The 16,370-nt window shown below is 39.9% G+C and overlaps 1 protein-coding gene across 1 annotated transcript in view; it reads left to right on the top strand.

The window, feature by feature from the left end:
* asic1b (acid-sensing (proton-gated) ion channel 1b) overlaps positions 1–16,370 on the top strand; it is a 198,235-nt gene that overhangs the window by 6,421 nt on the left and 175,444 nt on the right. Inside the window, exon 2 of the mRNA XM_037785119.1 lies at positions 7,293–7,488. Coding sequence (XP_037641047.1) covers positions 7,293–7,488 — 196 coding nt within the window. The remainder of the gene's footprint in view (positions 1–7,292; positions 7,489–16,370) is intronic.

Consider the following 16,370-nt stretch of genomic DNA (forward strand, 5'->3'; position numbering starts at 1 on the left):
GTAGTGATGTAGTCCCAGCGTGGGACAGAGCACTGGACTATAGCTTTGGGCTGCTTTTTTATCAAAGATGCAACTTTTTAGTCATTAACTGGCCTGTGTGATTTGACCTGCCATTTTCAGCGCCCCAGATGATGAATTGTATCCAAACATTACCATTCCTGTCACTGGGATTATCTAGTGAATCAATTGTACTTAACTCGCTGTTGCAATTACTATTGCATCTTTTGATATATCTAGCTGACTTTCATATCATCTAAATACATCATGCTCATTTTCAGGTTCATACTTGTATTCTGGGTTTCTACTAGAACACATTTACATGCTTTAATGTTCAAACACATTATTGTTCTCATACCGCCTGTCTTAATATACCTGTACCCACAGTCTGAAAAGCTCTGTTTTTAGCGCCTGTCTCTTGAAGCCCCTTTCCCGAAAAAGCTCTTGTTTGTCAGCTCTTATTGGTCAGCGTTTTCCGGTCTTCCGCATCTGTGCTATCGCCGTCTTCACAGCGTCACTTCATCCGGGGACTCACTGTGTGTGTCAGCTACACAGAGTTTAGCGGCACTTCTACCGGTGACTGTATAGTTGTGACATCAGTCTTACGGAAATTCTGATGGCTTGTTTAAAAGGTTTCTGAATACGGGCTGAATGCATTTCTCCATGAATTGAGTATATTGATACTTTCACAGTATTTATATAGCAGCTAGACCTGCTTTATAATAAAGAAAGACATGGAAATCTAATTTTCTACAATTTGGGATCTTTAAATAAAAGGTTACAGTAAAGGTTACTGTTACTGTAAATTATAGCCAAGTTGTGACTCATTTTTCTACACAGCCTTAAAGCTGCAGTTGATCACTGAGCAAATATGATAAAAAGTTATTTTTATAAAACTGTCACTATATACTGACAGTATTCCATGAGATAGATAACTTGTGAAAAAAACAATGTTCCTCTGCCCCCCCCCCTCGTGCTCCTAATGACATTTGCAAGTTTTTACTGCGCCCAAATCTAAACCAATCCCAGCCGAGCTGGAGCCAAGCAGTCTCTGGTCAGCTGGCAAACTCCTATCAAACTGTCAAACTAGGCAGCGCTGATCAAATATGAATCAAGATTCTGTTACTGTAATGCCTGTTTCTGGCCTCAAATGTTGATGACCAGGCCGCCCTGTTGAGACAAAACGAGGCACCACCCACCGGCCAGAGCAAACTTTCTCATTTTACAGCTAAACAGTACACTACAAGATGTTTCCGAAAACATTTGAGGCCAGAAATAGGCATAAAGGTAATAGAATCTTGATTCGTATTTGCTCAGCGCTGCCTAGTTTGACCGTTTGATCGTAGTTCACGAGTGATTGACAGCTGCTCAGAGACGGCAGACTCCAGCTCGGCTCTGATTGGTTGTTTTCCTCCAGTCTGTGAATTCTTGCAGATGCTATTAGGAGCACCAGAGGACACCTGAGGACACAGACTCACATGAATTTTTTCTCATGCAGGATATAGTAATTTGTTTCATAAAAATAAGTTTTTATAAAAATTACTTTAATCATATTTGTTCCAATTCTACCCACTGCAGCTTAATTAAATGTTCCCCAAGATGAAACACTTAATGCATTGTGTATTCCTGAAGCATAGGTAATTCATGATAAAGTCTGTTTTCATGTGTTAATGAAGGATGTATAGTTGAGCTCTATTCAGAGCTTCTGTCACTCCACCTAAAACCCACACATCTCTCTCTGTAATCTTTAAAAACTATTTAATTAAAACTGTTCACACATTCACACTATACTATTGAAATTAATTTTCAACCCTACATTATCGTTTCAACAGCTTGATGTATTATTATAGTAAGGAGAGCAACTATAATGAATAAGCTTTCTTGAGTTTATCGTCTATTTCATCTTTGAGCAAAGTGGTCTTGTCTTTAAATGTCTTTTAATCTTCTGATATTGTTTTTATTAGAAAGAGAAATTAAAAGGAGACAGCTGTCACTCCTAATGAAAAATACAACACTGTGAAAAACATCAGCCAGAGATGATTTGAAGAGTTTGCTTTGAATTTGTGGAGACAGTTAGAGGCAGATATGTTAAAACACTGCACGGTAATACTGATATTTTACTCACTGTAAACTGTAATATGATGATATACTGTAATATACTGTATATAATTTACTGTAAGAGTGTGATAGTGACGGTTGTTAAATCTTTGTATTGGAGGAGTTATTAGATAAATTGTCATAGTAATTAACTGATGAAATATCTGTCATATTCTGCAAGCATTTGGTTGGTCTTAGATGTCAAGTTACACCTGATCTTTGATGTTGCAGTGTTGAATTTGTAGACAATATTGTGTAGCATTGAATTCAACTCTTGGTCAGAGCAAAAGTCCCAATCTTCTCTGTCACAGCAGTGTTAACTCCATTCAACATGAAGCATGACGGCTTCCCATCTCTCTCGAGTGTTATGATGAGCGCAGTGGAGAGAAACAGTCCTCTTTTCAAATTACAGCACATGCTGTCTCGCATGGTGAATATTTTTTATTTCATTCCTTTTGTAGCAGGTAAACAACACTGTGACTGCAGTGGAACATATTACATTTCTCGCAATTTGGTTGGGACACTAGTTAAAAATACATCGCCAGTTGAATATTAAGGCAGCGCTCACAAAAGAAAGAATGTAATATTTCATTTTTTATTCATGGATCAACTTAAATTATTCCCATCATCAAGGGACAAAATCGTGTTCATGAGTACTGACAAAGCTTGACCTTGTGGAATTAAAAAAAAATCCATTAAGATTTACCACCAATTATGGTTTGAAGTAGTGCCCATATCCATGAGAAATAACTCCGCTGTCAGCGTCCACGAAGTCATTCACAGATTTATTGTCGGGGGAGAAGGGTATGCCTTTGTCTCTCTCTGTCTCTCATGGTTTCCAACTCTAACTCGCCTTTCTCTAGCTTTGGCTTATTCATGTTTGCAAATGTAAATTGTAGGACTGTCCTCAACCAAAGAAATTCTTAGTCGACTAACGCTCATACGATTTTGTTGACAAATTGATTCGTTGATTTAATCCACAGATCTTTAAAACTGAATTTCTTCACAACGAATCACACAAAGCTTCACTTTTAATCTTGTGTTTACCAGAGACGTGCTCATAAGTTTATTGGAGATAAGTCCTTCAGCGTGAAAAAAGCATAAAAACAACTAATTGATGAAAGAACTCTTAGTGGACTAAGACTAAAATGACTCATTAGTTGACGAATCCACTGGTTCCTGTGGTATATTTTCAAGTCTTGCAAGTCTTGCACAAGACCGTGAGGCCCCTAATTGTAAACATATGTGTAAGAAGCATACGTGGAGACATATGGTCATACGATATGTCCAGGGGCTGAAAGATAAACATGTAGGACAAAGGAGCCATACATGGTCATACGCTCAGCTCAGATGTTGCATGACATGAACCCGATATAAGGAGGCGCGAGAGCCCCGAAGTGCAGGACTTTCAGATTTGACTTGAGACCTCCGGACGTTCTAGACGTTCGTTATGATATTTGTTGCTTGTTTGTAATAAACTCTATTATACCAGCAAGAACAGTGTCCGCGGAGCATCCTTCCTCATCACTTCAACAGCACTGTCGCAGGAAAGATACGACATTCCCAACCTGGGCATCCTGACCCCCTCTAGGGGTCGCCAAAGCTTCACAGTGGGTCGCAAGGCCTTCTTGATTTTAAGGTGTGTAAGACAACTTTTAAAAAAAATGAGGACACGGTGAAGACCTGAACACAAGCTATATTCACAGAGCCATCCCTCTGTTAAACAGCCTCATACCGCATTAGAATAGTACACAGTTAAAACAAGCTAAGAGCTAATAAAACACTGGCCAAGCGTCTTCACTGAATATGTCAAACAAGACTCGGTCAAAACCGAGTATATGGCTGGACCGACTATGGTCAGTCTGTGAATTTGTGGCTAAATTGTTACAAAAATAGTCAGTGGTCATGTGTATAATGTTAAATCCAGCGCTTCATGTCCACCAGGTCTGGTGAGGACACTAGAGGCCGCGCTGCTCTCCTCACCTGGCCGTTCAAGCAGTGACGCACCCTATCGCGGAATGCACCTGATCGGTCCCTGGTTTTCTTCTTGCCATTTCAAACAGGAAACAACATGGCGGCCTGCTCTTAAACTTTCTGTTATTCCATCCAAACAAACCACCAAAATCTACTTCTGAAAACATTTTAAGCGAGAAATAGGCGACGCCACTGCTGAATCTCGTTTCATTTTAGAAGTAGATCACCTAGTTTGACAGCTTGGTCCAAGTTTTGTGAGCCGGACGTGTCGCGCTGGACGGGCTCATTTGCGTAAAGTACTGTTCCCTGCCTTTTCACTTTGAAAGAGGAACGGCCAATGAGGAAACTCCGACACTCGGCCGACCAATCGTGTAACTTCATCACTCAGTCAGTCACTCACTCAGTGACAGACTTTTGCGTTTGTAGGGCTGGCCCTCTGCGGTCCAGCCAAAAAGAGGCCTATTAAGCTCCCCGAAAACTGCAGGAATGCTCCAACTCGTAGTTCTTTTAAATCAAAGCTTAAAACTTTCCTGTTTGCTGCTGCCTTTTATTAAACCAAATAATGATCTTATACTGCACTAGAGCTTTTACTCTTGTGTGTCATACTCTATTTTAGCTTCTATCCTAGCTTTTATTTTTAGCTTGTTTTTATTTTCTAATCTTTAACGTTTTTATGTTTTTATAACTGTTTTAATTATGTCTTAATGTTCTTTTGAATGTTTATGTAAAGCAGTTTGAATTGCCCTGTTGCTGAAATGTGCTAGACAAATAAAGCTGCCTTGCCTTGCCTATTAAGTATGATTGATTGTTAAAAATTAAAAGAAATACACAATACAGAGAATTGTATTAAAAGCTCATAAAAATAAGAGGAAAACTAATCTCTGATGCAATATTCACAGGAAATAATCTCATCAAACTTCATCCAAATTGCTCGTTTTACACAAACTTCCTGCGGTTATTGCATTTACTCTTTGGGATAATTGTGCAGTTTATCAGTTGTTCTGTACTGTTATTGATATGCATTGAATATAATTTGAAATATCCACAAAATATGTCACCTAGTCAGGGGTTGTCAGTTTACTCAATGATAGAAAAGGGGTCCCTTGAGAAAAAAGGTTGGGAACCAAAATCGACTAAGAGAGGGGGCAGCCCTCGTAAAATGAGTTGTCCAAAATTATTGCAATAACACAATATGAACTGTATTATAACATGGCTGCTGCTCTGACATTACACACAAATGCAGGACTTCATCTCAAAACCCACTTTGCAGTACTCTAATTTGGAAGAGATAGAAGGAACGACTACCCTGTTGCTCAGTTAATTCGATAAACCATTATGCAGTCTTTTACAGTGCTATTCACTCAGATAGACTCTGTGTGTCCTCGCTAATTATTCTCATAAATGTCTGTCAGTAGTGCTTAATCTTAGCATCCCATAATTTGGAATGCTTGTACCACTGATGGCCCATTGCTCAGCAGGGGTCATCAACGGGCTGTCTTTTTCTCCAAGCAGGGCCACACCAGTTAATTGAGGTTAATTTATATCTCTGACTGACTGTGAGCAGGTGCTGGAGGTTGATGGTGGTTGTCAGGCAGAGGCATGTCATAAATGACTTCTCCACTGTTTTCTTTCTGTGAGTAGGCCTATACTGCATGGCTATTGCAGTTGAGTTTCAGTTTTGATGTGTGTTGATACATGCAAATGAATCATACTTTGTGTTTTTATGTGTTTGTGTGGAGGAAAGAGAGACAGAACAAGAGTCAGTGTGCTCGCTTCCCCACATGAAACACCTAATTACGCTTTGCCTTTGAGAAAAAACATGCAGCAGATGCTATGTGAAGTGTTTTGCTAAATAGTGTCTGTACTCTTTTCCAGAGTGCCCAGGATCTGAATTACAGCATTATGAACACTGTTATGCTTACTACGTGAAAACACTTTGCCACCACAGTTAATCCTAATTATTTGGCAGAATGATTAACATGATTGTGTGAAAGGAAATACTCCCATCGTTTTTATAATGAGCCATTTTCTCCCCCACTCAGCGCCACTCATGGAGGCTGGCATGCCACTGCTACGCTGCCAGTTTCAGACAACATGTGGATAATATTTTGAGTGCTTGCTAACTGCAGGACTGGGAGAGCTGGCATGCACATATGTTGTTCAGTTAGAGGGTGAATGTGCTCTTTTTTGCGGCTTCTCTGTTAATTTTTTACATGTCAATCCCAATTGTCCTGCCAAAAAACACCTGTCTGCCTGCCAAACTCTTTAAATGCACTTTTAGAAATGGAATTGAGGTACAGCTAAAGTTGTGTCTTGCTCTACTGTCTGTCTACGGGAATTCATTGAGGTCATGTCTATTTTTTTACTCTTTCATGGGTAGGTTCAAGTTTTGTGTTTAAAGAAAATGAATGTTTGATGTTTGCACTATTCTGTTGTTTGCTGTTCATATCAGAGTATTAATTTCAAAGTAAACCATTTCAAAAATACCCTTTCTTATGATTCATGCAGCAATTTATGACTTTATAGAAAAGTTTGCATGTGATTTTGAGATTACATTTGTTTGTTTGAGATAGGGATAGGACGATATAGGACTTTATCGCCGATTGCGATAAGAAATCGGACAATAAATTGATCATGGTGAATTTCTATTATCGGGATAATTGGGATGGAATATTCTCTCGAACGACTTGAAAAAGCTTTCGCTATTATAGAGAAGTGAAAAATAGAGCCTGATTTAATAAATACAGGAATTATGAATCATGTAAGAAAGAACAGACAATGTTGCTATTTTTTAAATGTATTTATCCTTTGGTTATGCATGGGCACCTTATGGTTTATGATTACCGTATTTAAGATGTTTTTTTTCACTAAAAATGATGTTCTCTGTGATACAATAAAATATTAGTTTCTTAAGGAAGAGTGATTCCAGTTTGTTGTAGTGCCATTTTAGGAGTTTTACGCATATTTATTGATGATTATCGGTATAATATCGGGAATTGCAATTATTTTGGACAGGAGAATCGTGACATGAAATTTTCATATCGTTCCATACCTACTTTGAGAAAACAGTAGAACAAAACATTGTCACGTGATCATAAAATTAGACTGCTGTTATGTTGGTTTTATGCCAAAATTAAGAAATTAGACAAGGTGGTTTATTAGTGTGTATTCATGAAAGTGCTTTCTATGTCCACATTAACTAAGTCCAGAACCTTCTTGTCCAGGTATGAGATCCGGGACCCACACATGGTGGAGGAAAATGTCATGCAGGTGCTGAAGGAGAGGGCCGACTTTGACAACTATAAGCCCCGCCCCTTCAACATGCGCGAATTCTACGACCGGACGGGCCACGACATCAAGGACATGCTGCTCTCCTGCTACTACCGGGGCATGGAGTGCAGTGCTGAAGACTTCAAAGTGGTGAGTCAGGCGTATCAATAGTTAAATGTCCTCCGCGGGGCCCGCTGAGGCCTGCCAAGACGAGGGTCAACCGAGCATGTTTGTAATACAAGGTCAGCGTTGGAAAAAGTTTATTATAACATCTATATAATATGATCTCAGCCGAGCAGCCGTCGTTGAAGTTTGCTTTTGGGAAATGACACGACAGGATATATGTATGGTAGTGAATTGTATAGACTGTGTTTTTATCCTCAGTTTTTATCCTCAGTTCAATCAGTCCAGATCCCTCTGTTGCCCCTCAGGATGGGACTGAGAACCATTGTGTACACTGGCCAAGGGCCACTAAGTGTACATCTTAGATACACACCATATAGACGTGTGCTGCTGGCCTTAGTGCGCTAGTCTACAGTCTCTCAAAGGTTGAGCAATGCTCTCATAAAAGGTTGAAACTTGTTTTTTTGCTGAACCCTGGGTCAGTGCCATAACGCTTGCTTTATGAGTAAGAAGTTAAAAAATTGGTTGCTCTGGGAGATTTTCTGTGAGTGTTTGTTTTTCTCATCTGTCGGATGGTTACAGACATCCAGTTATTACCTGGAAGCCGTGTGACCTTTATATCTGTTGAGCGTTGTATGGCTGCATCAGATACAGCAGCAGTAAAGAGAACCGCTAAGCTGTCTGAAGCCACAACACCTGTTTACATTTATAGAGACACTGACTGCACTATTGACTTGTTTTGTAGGTAACACACTCACAGAATTGGTTTGTAATTTAATGTGCATTTTGCTGACACCAGGAAATGCATGGACATTGAATTGTTGCAGAAAAAAAGGAGAAAATTAGCAGTTCTTTCTCTTTAATTCGCTGGATGTTTGACTTTCTTCATCATCTGAATTTCTTTGTCTGCGGTTTGGTAGCATGCGGTGTGTTTATCAGAGCTTGTTTACTGAGAACGGCTGCTTACTGCTGCTGGAAATAGGGTTGATAAGTGCGGTGACTCTCAACCATAAGGTAAATATTTGGGCCGTAATACAATACAGTGAAACAGAGCTGCAGAGTTGGCGGATATTTCTTCACTGACCATTTCAAATCATACCTTTTTCATTCAGATGAATATCTTTTTTTTCCCTAAAGGTTCCTGCTGTTTTATTGTCAGAGTAAGTAAGGCAACAGTTACTACTGTATTAGCGAGTGGGGACACCTTGTTTTTGTGAGTGAAATTGCTGTAATGTAAACTTGCAAAGCTCTTAACCAGTTTAAGAATTGAAATGCTAAATTTGTTGATGCTGAAAAGGAACTATTAATAAATTTAGAAAAAGAACACTAGAACATTTAGATGGACAGAGGGCAACTCCAACTCAGAAAAAAATTGTTTCAGGTGACTGAAAAAAAATCCTAAAAACATAACAAGGCTCAGAAGAAAAAAAAGGGGACCCACAGTAAAATGTCACACATTGCAAACAGTGGCAGCCTGTTGTGGGAGAGGGAGCGAATCCAGACGGAGCAACTATCCAGCAGATGCTCATGCCAGAGCAGGTGGCGAGTGTGGATGGCACTGTATTGATAAGGTTTATGTCTCTTGAGGATCCCGTAGTGATTGCGACCTAATACACATTTGTAAATGTCTCACGAAGAGTCCAGTCATCATAGATCACTGAATATCTCCTATTTGGTGCATTTTGTAGATACTGCACTCTTTTGAACTCTATGTACTTCAGACCTATTTCATAGTGTTAAACAGAAACATTTCAATTTGAATCAAGGTAATACCACTTATATACTTTTAAAAAGAGGGTAGTTTTATTCAAATTGCAGTTGGACTCAACCTGACAGCATTTATACTTCTCAAGTAATTGATCTTAAAAGCTTTCAGAGAATGAACAGCAGCAAGACTGGCATAGTCCTAATAAATGCAGACCTTTAAACAACTTACCCGTCTAAAGCTGACTTTTAGTAAGTGCTTCAATTTAAAAATAATGAACTTTTTGGTTAGGCTTATGCTAATGGTCCCTATCTGTCGATATGCACTTTTCAATACAGCACAACTTTATAATTTACAGCAAATTATTTCGTGGACCCCCTTACCGAGTGCCACGGACCCCACTTTGAGAATCACTGCTTTAGAGGCTGAGACATTTGACAAATATAATAATAATACATGAAACATGTCCACCAATCGGAAGGTCGTGGTTCGATCCCTGGCTGCTCCGGGTCACATGTCGATGTGTCCTTGAGAAAGACACTCAACCCCAAATTGCTTCCGAAGGCATAGCCATCGGTGTGTGAATGAGTATTTAGATTAGATCCTGAAGGGCAAAGTTGGCACCTTAGCAGCCTCTGCCATCAGTGTATGAATGTGTGTGTTAGAATAGGTGAATGCTGACATGTAGTGTAAAGAGCTTTGAGTGGTCGGAAGACTAGAAAAGCGCTATATAAATGCAAGTCCATTTGCACCACATGCATACAGAGAGAGAGTTACATTACAGGCGTTCTTCCAGACCAGTTCACCAGTTTGATGAATAACATGCATGCATGTAGGCAGAGTGTGTCTGAAAGAAAGCAAGAACATGATTATTTAATATGGCTCACTATTACACCCTGTGTCCTTCAGTGGTCCTTTGAGGTAGAATATCTCCCCCCCCCTCCCCCCCCGCCCCCCCCCCATATCCCGTAAAACCATGTAGTACAGCAGTGGGCTGCAACCTGGCCCACATGGTGTGGCTCCTCTAATGTGCTGATGTGACCACATTTACTGTAGTTAGTTGTGCTTATGGCAGATGGTGCTTTGCAGGGTTTACTGTATTAGTACAGTAGTGGACCTGTATAGAACAGCTCAGCAGAGAGCACTAATGGTGTGGAAAGAATCCTCAGTATGATAGAAAAAGCAAAAAAAAAAAGCATGACGAACACTCCCACCAGTCTCTGCCTCCAAAACCCCAGAGCATGGAACCAGTAAAACTGTGATTAACACTGTCGGCAGCTTCTGCTTGTTTACCCCCAGCATCGGCAGCGTGCCTCGCTGTATAGCTGCTCCCTGGTCGTGGAAGATAGCCAGAAACAAATGTCTCCTCTACATATGGCATCAGGGAGTCCGGTTGCATCGCATCATTTTATCAGTGCTCTGATAGAGACGGAAGATAAAACAGTCAGACCGCACCGATGGTAGCACTTAATGCAGACAGTCTCAGATGGGATGGTGAGAATCCGCAATGTAATACCGTCTAATGTTCTGATGGATGAATGGACTTGGTCGGATGGAATTGATTTCACACTGTTTTCAGGTTCAGGTGTTGAGTCCGCCATTATCCAATCTGAAGCACAGTCCTTGTCAGAGGCCAGTGTTATCATCATTAATGGTCACTGGTCCCAATACCCAGTGGGACACAGTGCCATAGAACCAATTTCCAGTCATTACTGCTGAAAGTGTTACAGATTAGTACCTCCCTCTATCTCTGACACTCCTCTATTCCACTCATTGTGTCCCTGCCTCCTCTTTCTCCTTGGAAAAGACTTTTGCTAATTATGAATGCAGAAGGTTTGGCTTACGTCTTTTAGCTCAGCTGATATTAAAGAACAGCGGGGAAGAAAAATTACCCTCAATTAATATTAATAGGTGACCTACAGCTTCTGAACCATAGCTGCAGGAGATAATAAGAAATCGCTAAAAAGTGAGCGAAATACAAGGCCCGTAATTTGATTTTTTTATGACCTTGTGTTTAATTAAAGAGACACATGCGTCGACACATGGAGGAATCGTGATTGTACAGAATCAGCGTAAGAAGAAAACGATTGGGTACACAGTCTGTCTTTGTGCTTCCCTATGGAACTCTCTGCAGATAATATGTTGATAGGCGATTGATGTCACAACATCTGAGTTATTTCATTTTGAACACTTGACTTGACTTGACTTCAATCACCGGGGGAAACTCTGACAGACTTATAAGTTTGCAAAACTGAAGCTAAGAGGGGGTTGGCGGAAAGAGAGAAAGAAAGAGACGGCACATGAGAGAGAAAATAAGAACAAGAGAGAGAGAGGGGCGGATAGAGGGCCCAGGTAACAACAAAGTCCTTGGGATGAGACTGAACATAATGGTCAAGTGCTGCAGAGAGGCACAAAGACACATAACAGCAGCTGCCAGAACAGTAGGAGCAATAGCAGTACTATCAGTAGACACACAGGTTTGTTCTCATTTAACCTCGCAGAGAATGCAGAGCTGCACTGTATCTCCCTTTTCCAGCTGCCCAATTGTTTGCCCAGACACAATGAAGTATGGCAGCTCTACAGGTCTCTCCTTTCCACTCTTATACCTTTTTTTTATTAAAAACAAAATGTCAGCTTCTATCCAAATGCATTGAAGGAAATAAAAATACTATAGGTCATGGTGGTATTTAGTCAAGATTTCAGGCTATCTTGAACGAATTTGGACAATCATCACAATTATACTACTTTTTTTTTCATGTGCCTGTCAATGGTCAGTTTACTTTACTTTACAGTTGTCTGTGCAGAAGGGCTGGGGGACGATACACCTATCTCCCGATTCCATACTATCATGATACTTGGGTGCCGATTCGATATGTATTGTGAATTTTAAGTGTTGCGATTCTACAAGAATTGAGATTCGATATTACGATTTATTGGGAACTTTTTTTGTTAACACTAGATCATGGGAAAAAGTTGATTCCTACACTTCAAGGGACTTTTACTTTGGAAAATATTTAAATCAATCATGTCAATGTCCTGAAGTCAAATATATCAGTCATGGTCAGGCATTATTTTTCTTTCAAAAATCAAAAAATAATCTCCCTCACAAATTAGTGGTATTGTATTTCTAATTTATAAGGGACATGTAATGTTTTATACTTCTGGTGAATATAATCCAATCAATCTTATTTCAATATATGTATTTTGTATATACAGTTCCCTTTGTTAACACCTTATTTTGAAAACAAGATGTAGTCACACGTGTCTACTTCCTCTAACTTCGCCAAGTCCGTCGCTAGCTCTCCCGTCAGCTGCGTTCTCTTTACACATCCATGGTCAGCTCCATCGGGGCCGTTTGAATGCATTTTACATAAATGTCAGTATGTGGGTGCTCTACAGTTGTAGCGTCGGACGATTTGACCACGGAGATGAGAGTGACGGCTGGCTTGACCGCACGTTACCGCAATACGATAACGTTTCCTGTCCATGAAGAGTTAGCATGCAGCTTTAGCCATGATGTCTAGTTCTGCTTTTCCCTGGCAATGTGTGAAACCCAAAGTGTTTCCATACTTTACTGTATGTGTAGTGTTTACTACTTTGGATTTAACATGTGAGGGTGCAGGTCGTATCCACGTAGACCCTCCGCCGTTTTATACTATCTCATATCAGGTCACTGTGGCCAACTGCGGTTTGTTTTGGTTGACGGATACGGAACAGATATGACATCACGTTACTCAGACTATAACAATAAAAGCGAAAGAATAACTTATTTCACCTCCGCATAGATCAAATGAAGCAAATATATCGATTCTGGCATTTCAAAATCTTGATACATAGATTTTTTTCCCACCCTTACTGAGCAGTCTCTCTGTACACTCCAATACTACTCCAGTAGTTCCTTCCATGTACTGTTTTCTTTGATAACAGCATGATTTATCCTGCGCTATTCACAAGGATGAAGAGTTGCCAGCCAAATGAGGAAAGTAGCAACCTTGGGAGATTTGCGGACATCCGCTGATGATAAATTTTCTAAATGTCAAAGTGCAATTTCAGTAATTAAATTTCAGTTGACATTTTAATACCTTTAAACTAAATTAAAATCAGAAAACACTAATTGATAGAACTGACCTTGAACACATGTTGGAATTATTGCACAACTTCAATACTGTCTTGCATTGATCTCTTTACCAAACCGAACACACAAAAGCCTCCTTGAAAAACACTTCAATATTCAACTCTAACAGCATCAAATTGCAGTGTGACATTAATGTTAGTCTCAATAAAGTTTAAGCACCTTGATTGAAATCTTTGTGTGGTGATATATATCTGTTAAACTCTTAGTTGTGGATGGGTTCAAGTTTAAATTACTGCCATAATAGACATTTGTATTTGTCTTTCATAGTTCCCGTCAGCCCATTTAGTCTCCCTGTCAAGTCTGTGACAACACTTTGTGTAACCCAGACTCTTACGTAATTACCATGATCATCCTATTGAGCTATTGGCTCCATTTCTGCTGTGCATTGACCCTCAGAGTCCACCCTTCGTTGTCCAGAGAAGTGTCGCTAATGAGATCAATAGAGAAAGCCTTTCTGAGACACCTGACCATGGTTCACATTTCACAAACACCCTTTGAATCGATCGAAAGGATAGGTTGGGATCTTTCTTAAATACAATTCTCACGTCACATTTGTAAGTTAAAAGAATTATTGGTTGCTGTAATAATTCATCCGAGTGTTCCCTTAGACATGCGAGGAGTGTTTTCTGTCTGAAATAGCCTCCTTCATGTTTACAGGGATTGTATTTCATTGCTGAGCCATGGTGAAAGGATACTAGTACAGTAGTCGTGTGTAGGCTTCGCGCTGGGGCCAGCGTGAGGCATCTGATTTCTTAGCTTAATTCTTGCTGTAATCTAATTTAATTCTATTAGCTATTAAATGTGATGACTGTTGAGACTGACGCGAGTCCTTTGAGGTACCTGTCATTTGTAATATCAGACATCCAAATGCGCTTTAATCTCCCGTTCCTCATCAATTGTTTTTGACACAGCTCACCTTTGTTCCACCCTGTTTTATTCATAGCGATTCCCGTCTCATTAATCAGCTCAAAGCCGATGATTCTGCCGTTCTCTTTTGGCTGGACAATTCCCACCACTTTCCCTCTTGAGGATAAATCAATCAATTTGCTATTACTGTAGAACTCAAAGACATGGATCAATTAGGTTGTTGCTGAGTAATGGATGCATCCCTAATGAAAAAAACGCTTTCCCTTTGAGTGTAACGAGGCCAGTGGCTCTCCCTGACGCAGTCTGATCTTTTACTCTCATCTGTCAAATTAGAAATTAAATTGTGAGGTGATAATGATTTTGTAATGTGTCCATTCTAAATATCTTTTCAACCAACTAAGATGCTGAATCAAACATTTGACACCGAACTCATATACTGTATGAACTGGAACGCTAGTACATATCTAAAAGAAGATATTTATTTTCTGCCAAGACCAGAGTTGTCTGTTTTTGTCTTTTCCAGTAGATTTGGTAAAGCTTTCATTCATGCTTCTGTCACCCAGATGTTTCAACCATCTATTCTGTACTTTTAGCTTTTAACTTCTTTTCTTGCGTGCTGCTAGTTTTCACTCAATCGCAACACATGATGTTATGGTGACTCAGGTTGTTTCTTTGTTGCTGATAGTTTATGGGTTATTGTGACAGGCACACTAAAGAGCAACCACGCTGTTCGTCACGTCTGTGTGCGTGAGTGTGAGTGTGTGTAGTTATGAAGTTTGACAACTTTTATAGCTTATTTTTTTTCTTAAAAGTAGTTTTTTAATGATGAAAACATACAAAACACACATAAAAAGTCTATATGGTTTAAATAAAATGGAAAGATGTTTGTGACATACATTTTTACATCGTTCATGTAATTTAGGATGGAATCATTTTTGAGTTGCATAATGTGATGGTTCTGGCAATGATAAACGTTTTATATTGGCATATGTGGTCACTATGAAGTCAGTAATTATTGTCCACACTGTTGTTGGCTTTTTCAGCAGGGCAGGGGGAAATGATACTAGACCTTGACTTCCTGACAGGGCTTTTGAAAAAAACAAGAATGTCTACACACATACACAAAAGGGCACCTTTGACCTGACCTCTTAGTTGCATTTTTAATTGCAGAATGATTTGATAGATAGTTCCCTGATGTGTGAGGTGCAGGGTTGAAAAAAAGGAGGGAAACACAGATGAAGGCAAATTCAGGAGAGATCTGAGAATCAATTTTATCCATGAGACCCTGCCACTGCTCCTATCCTCACAAAAAAATATGTTTTAACAATGAATTGGGTGGGGGAGAAATGCAAGAGAAATAAAGAGAGGGAGAGAACTTATCCCTTAAATAATCAATTTTAAACACTTTGGTGGAGATCAGAGGCAACGGATGGCTGCGCAGGGCTTTGTAGTGAGAGAGAGGAGGAGAAAGTGGAGGGGGAAGGGGGGCAGGAAACTGTCCTGAAATAAGAACGCTGGTTTGTGTGCCTCTGTTTGGCTCTGGGTTGGTGGTGCCGGGCAGCCAGTGGGAACAGGAGGAAGGAGGAAAGAGGTGGGGATTGATAGACACTGAGGGAGAGCAGCGGCGCACTAGCTGCATGAGAAGCAGGGTATTGTGAGCTCTCTGTGCAAAGGTCCTCAATGCATGCACATAGTGTGTAAAGCTCTCAGTTCGCTCCACTCCACCGCACAAACAACGGATGTATGGTTTCAAATCGGCAGACAGTCTTAGTGATTATTCACACGGCACTAGCAGGTGGCACACTGATGCATTAGTCGACTAATTAACGTCCAGAGTCATATTAGCAGAGCTGACTTTTTTTCCTTCTCTTATTCCCCTTTCCATCATTTTCATAATTTAGTAATTCTTATAGCAAACCTGGTACATTTGCCTCGGTACATTACATTTGGCAAATTGTATTCTTCCCTCTAGTTCATTAACACCTTTTGAATTCATTAAAGATAAATTACTGGGAAACGTGATTAATGGTTTTGGCATTTAAAGTTGATTCTGATAATTACAGCAGCTGATTGATGACCGGCTGCGAGTTAAGAGTATGTGCTTGTTTCCAGAGATTGCATGATGTCGCTTTTTTTTTTGTTGCCTTAACTGTATTATTAGATATGACACTTGGGAAGGTGAGCGACAGACAGGTCAAAAAG

This window comes from Sebastes umbrosus, chromosome 1, assembly GCF_015220745.1.
Source record: "Sebastes umbrosus isolate fSebUmb1 chromosome 1, fSebUmb1.pri, whole genome shotgun sequence".
NCBI lineage: Eukaryota > Metazoa > Chordata > Actinopteri > Perciformes > Sebastidae > Sebastes > Sebastes umbrosus.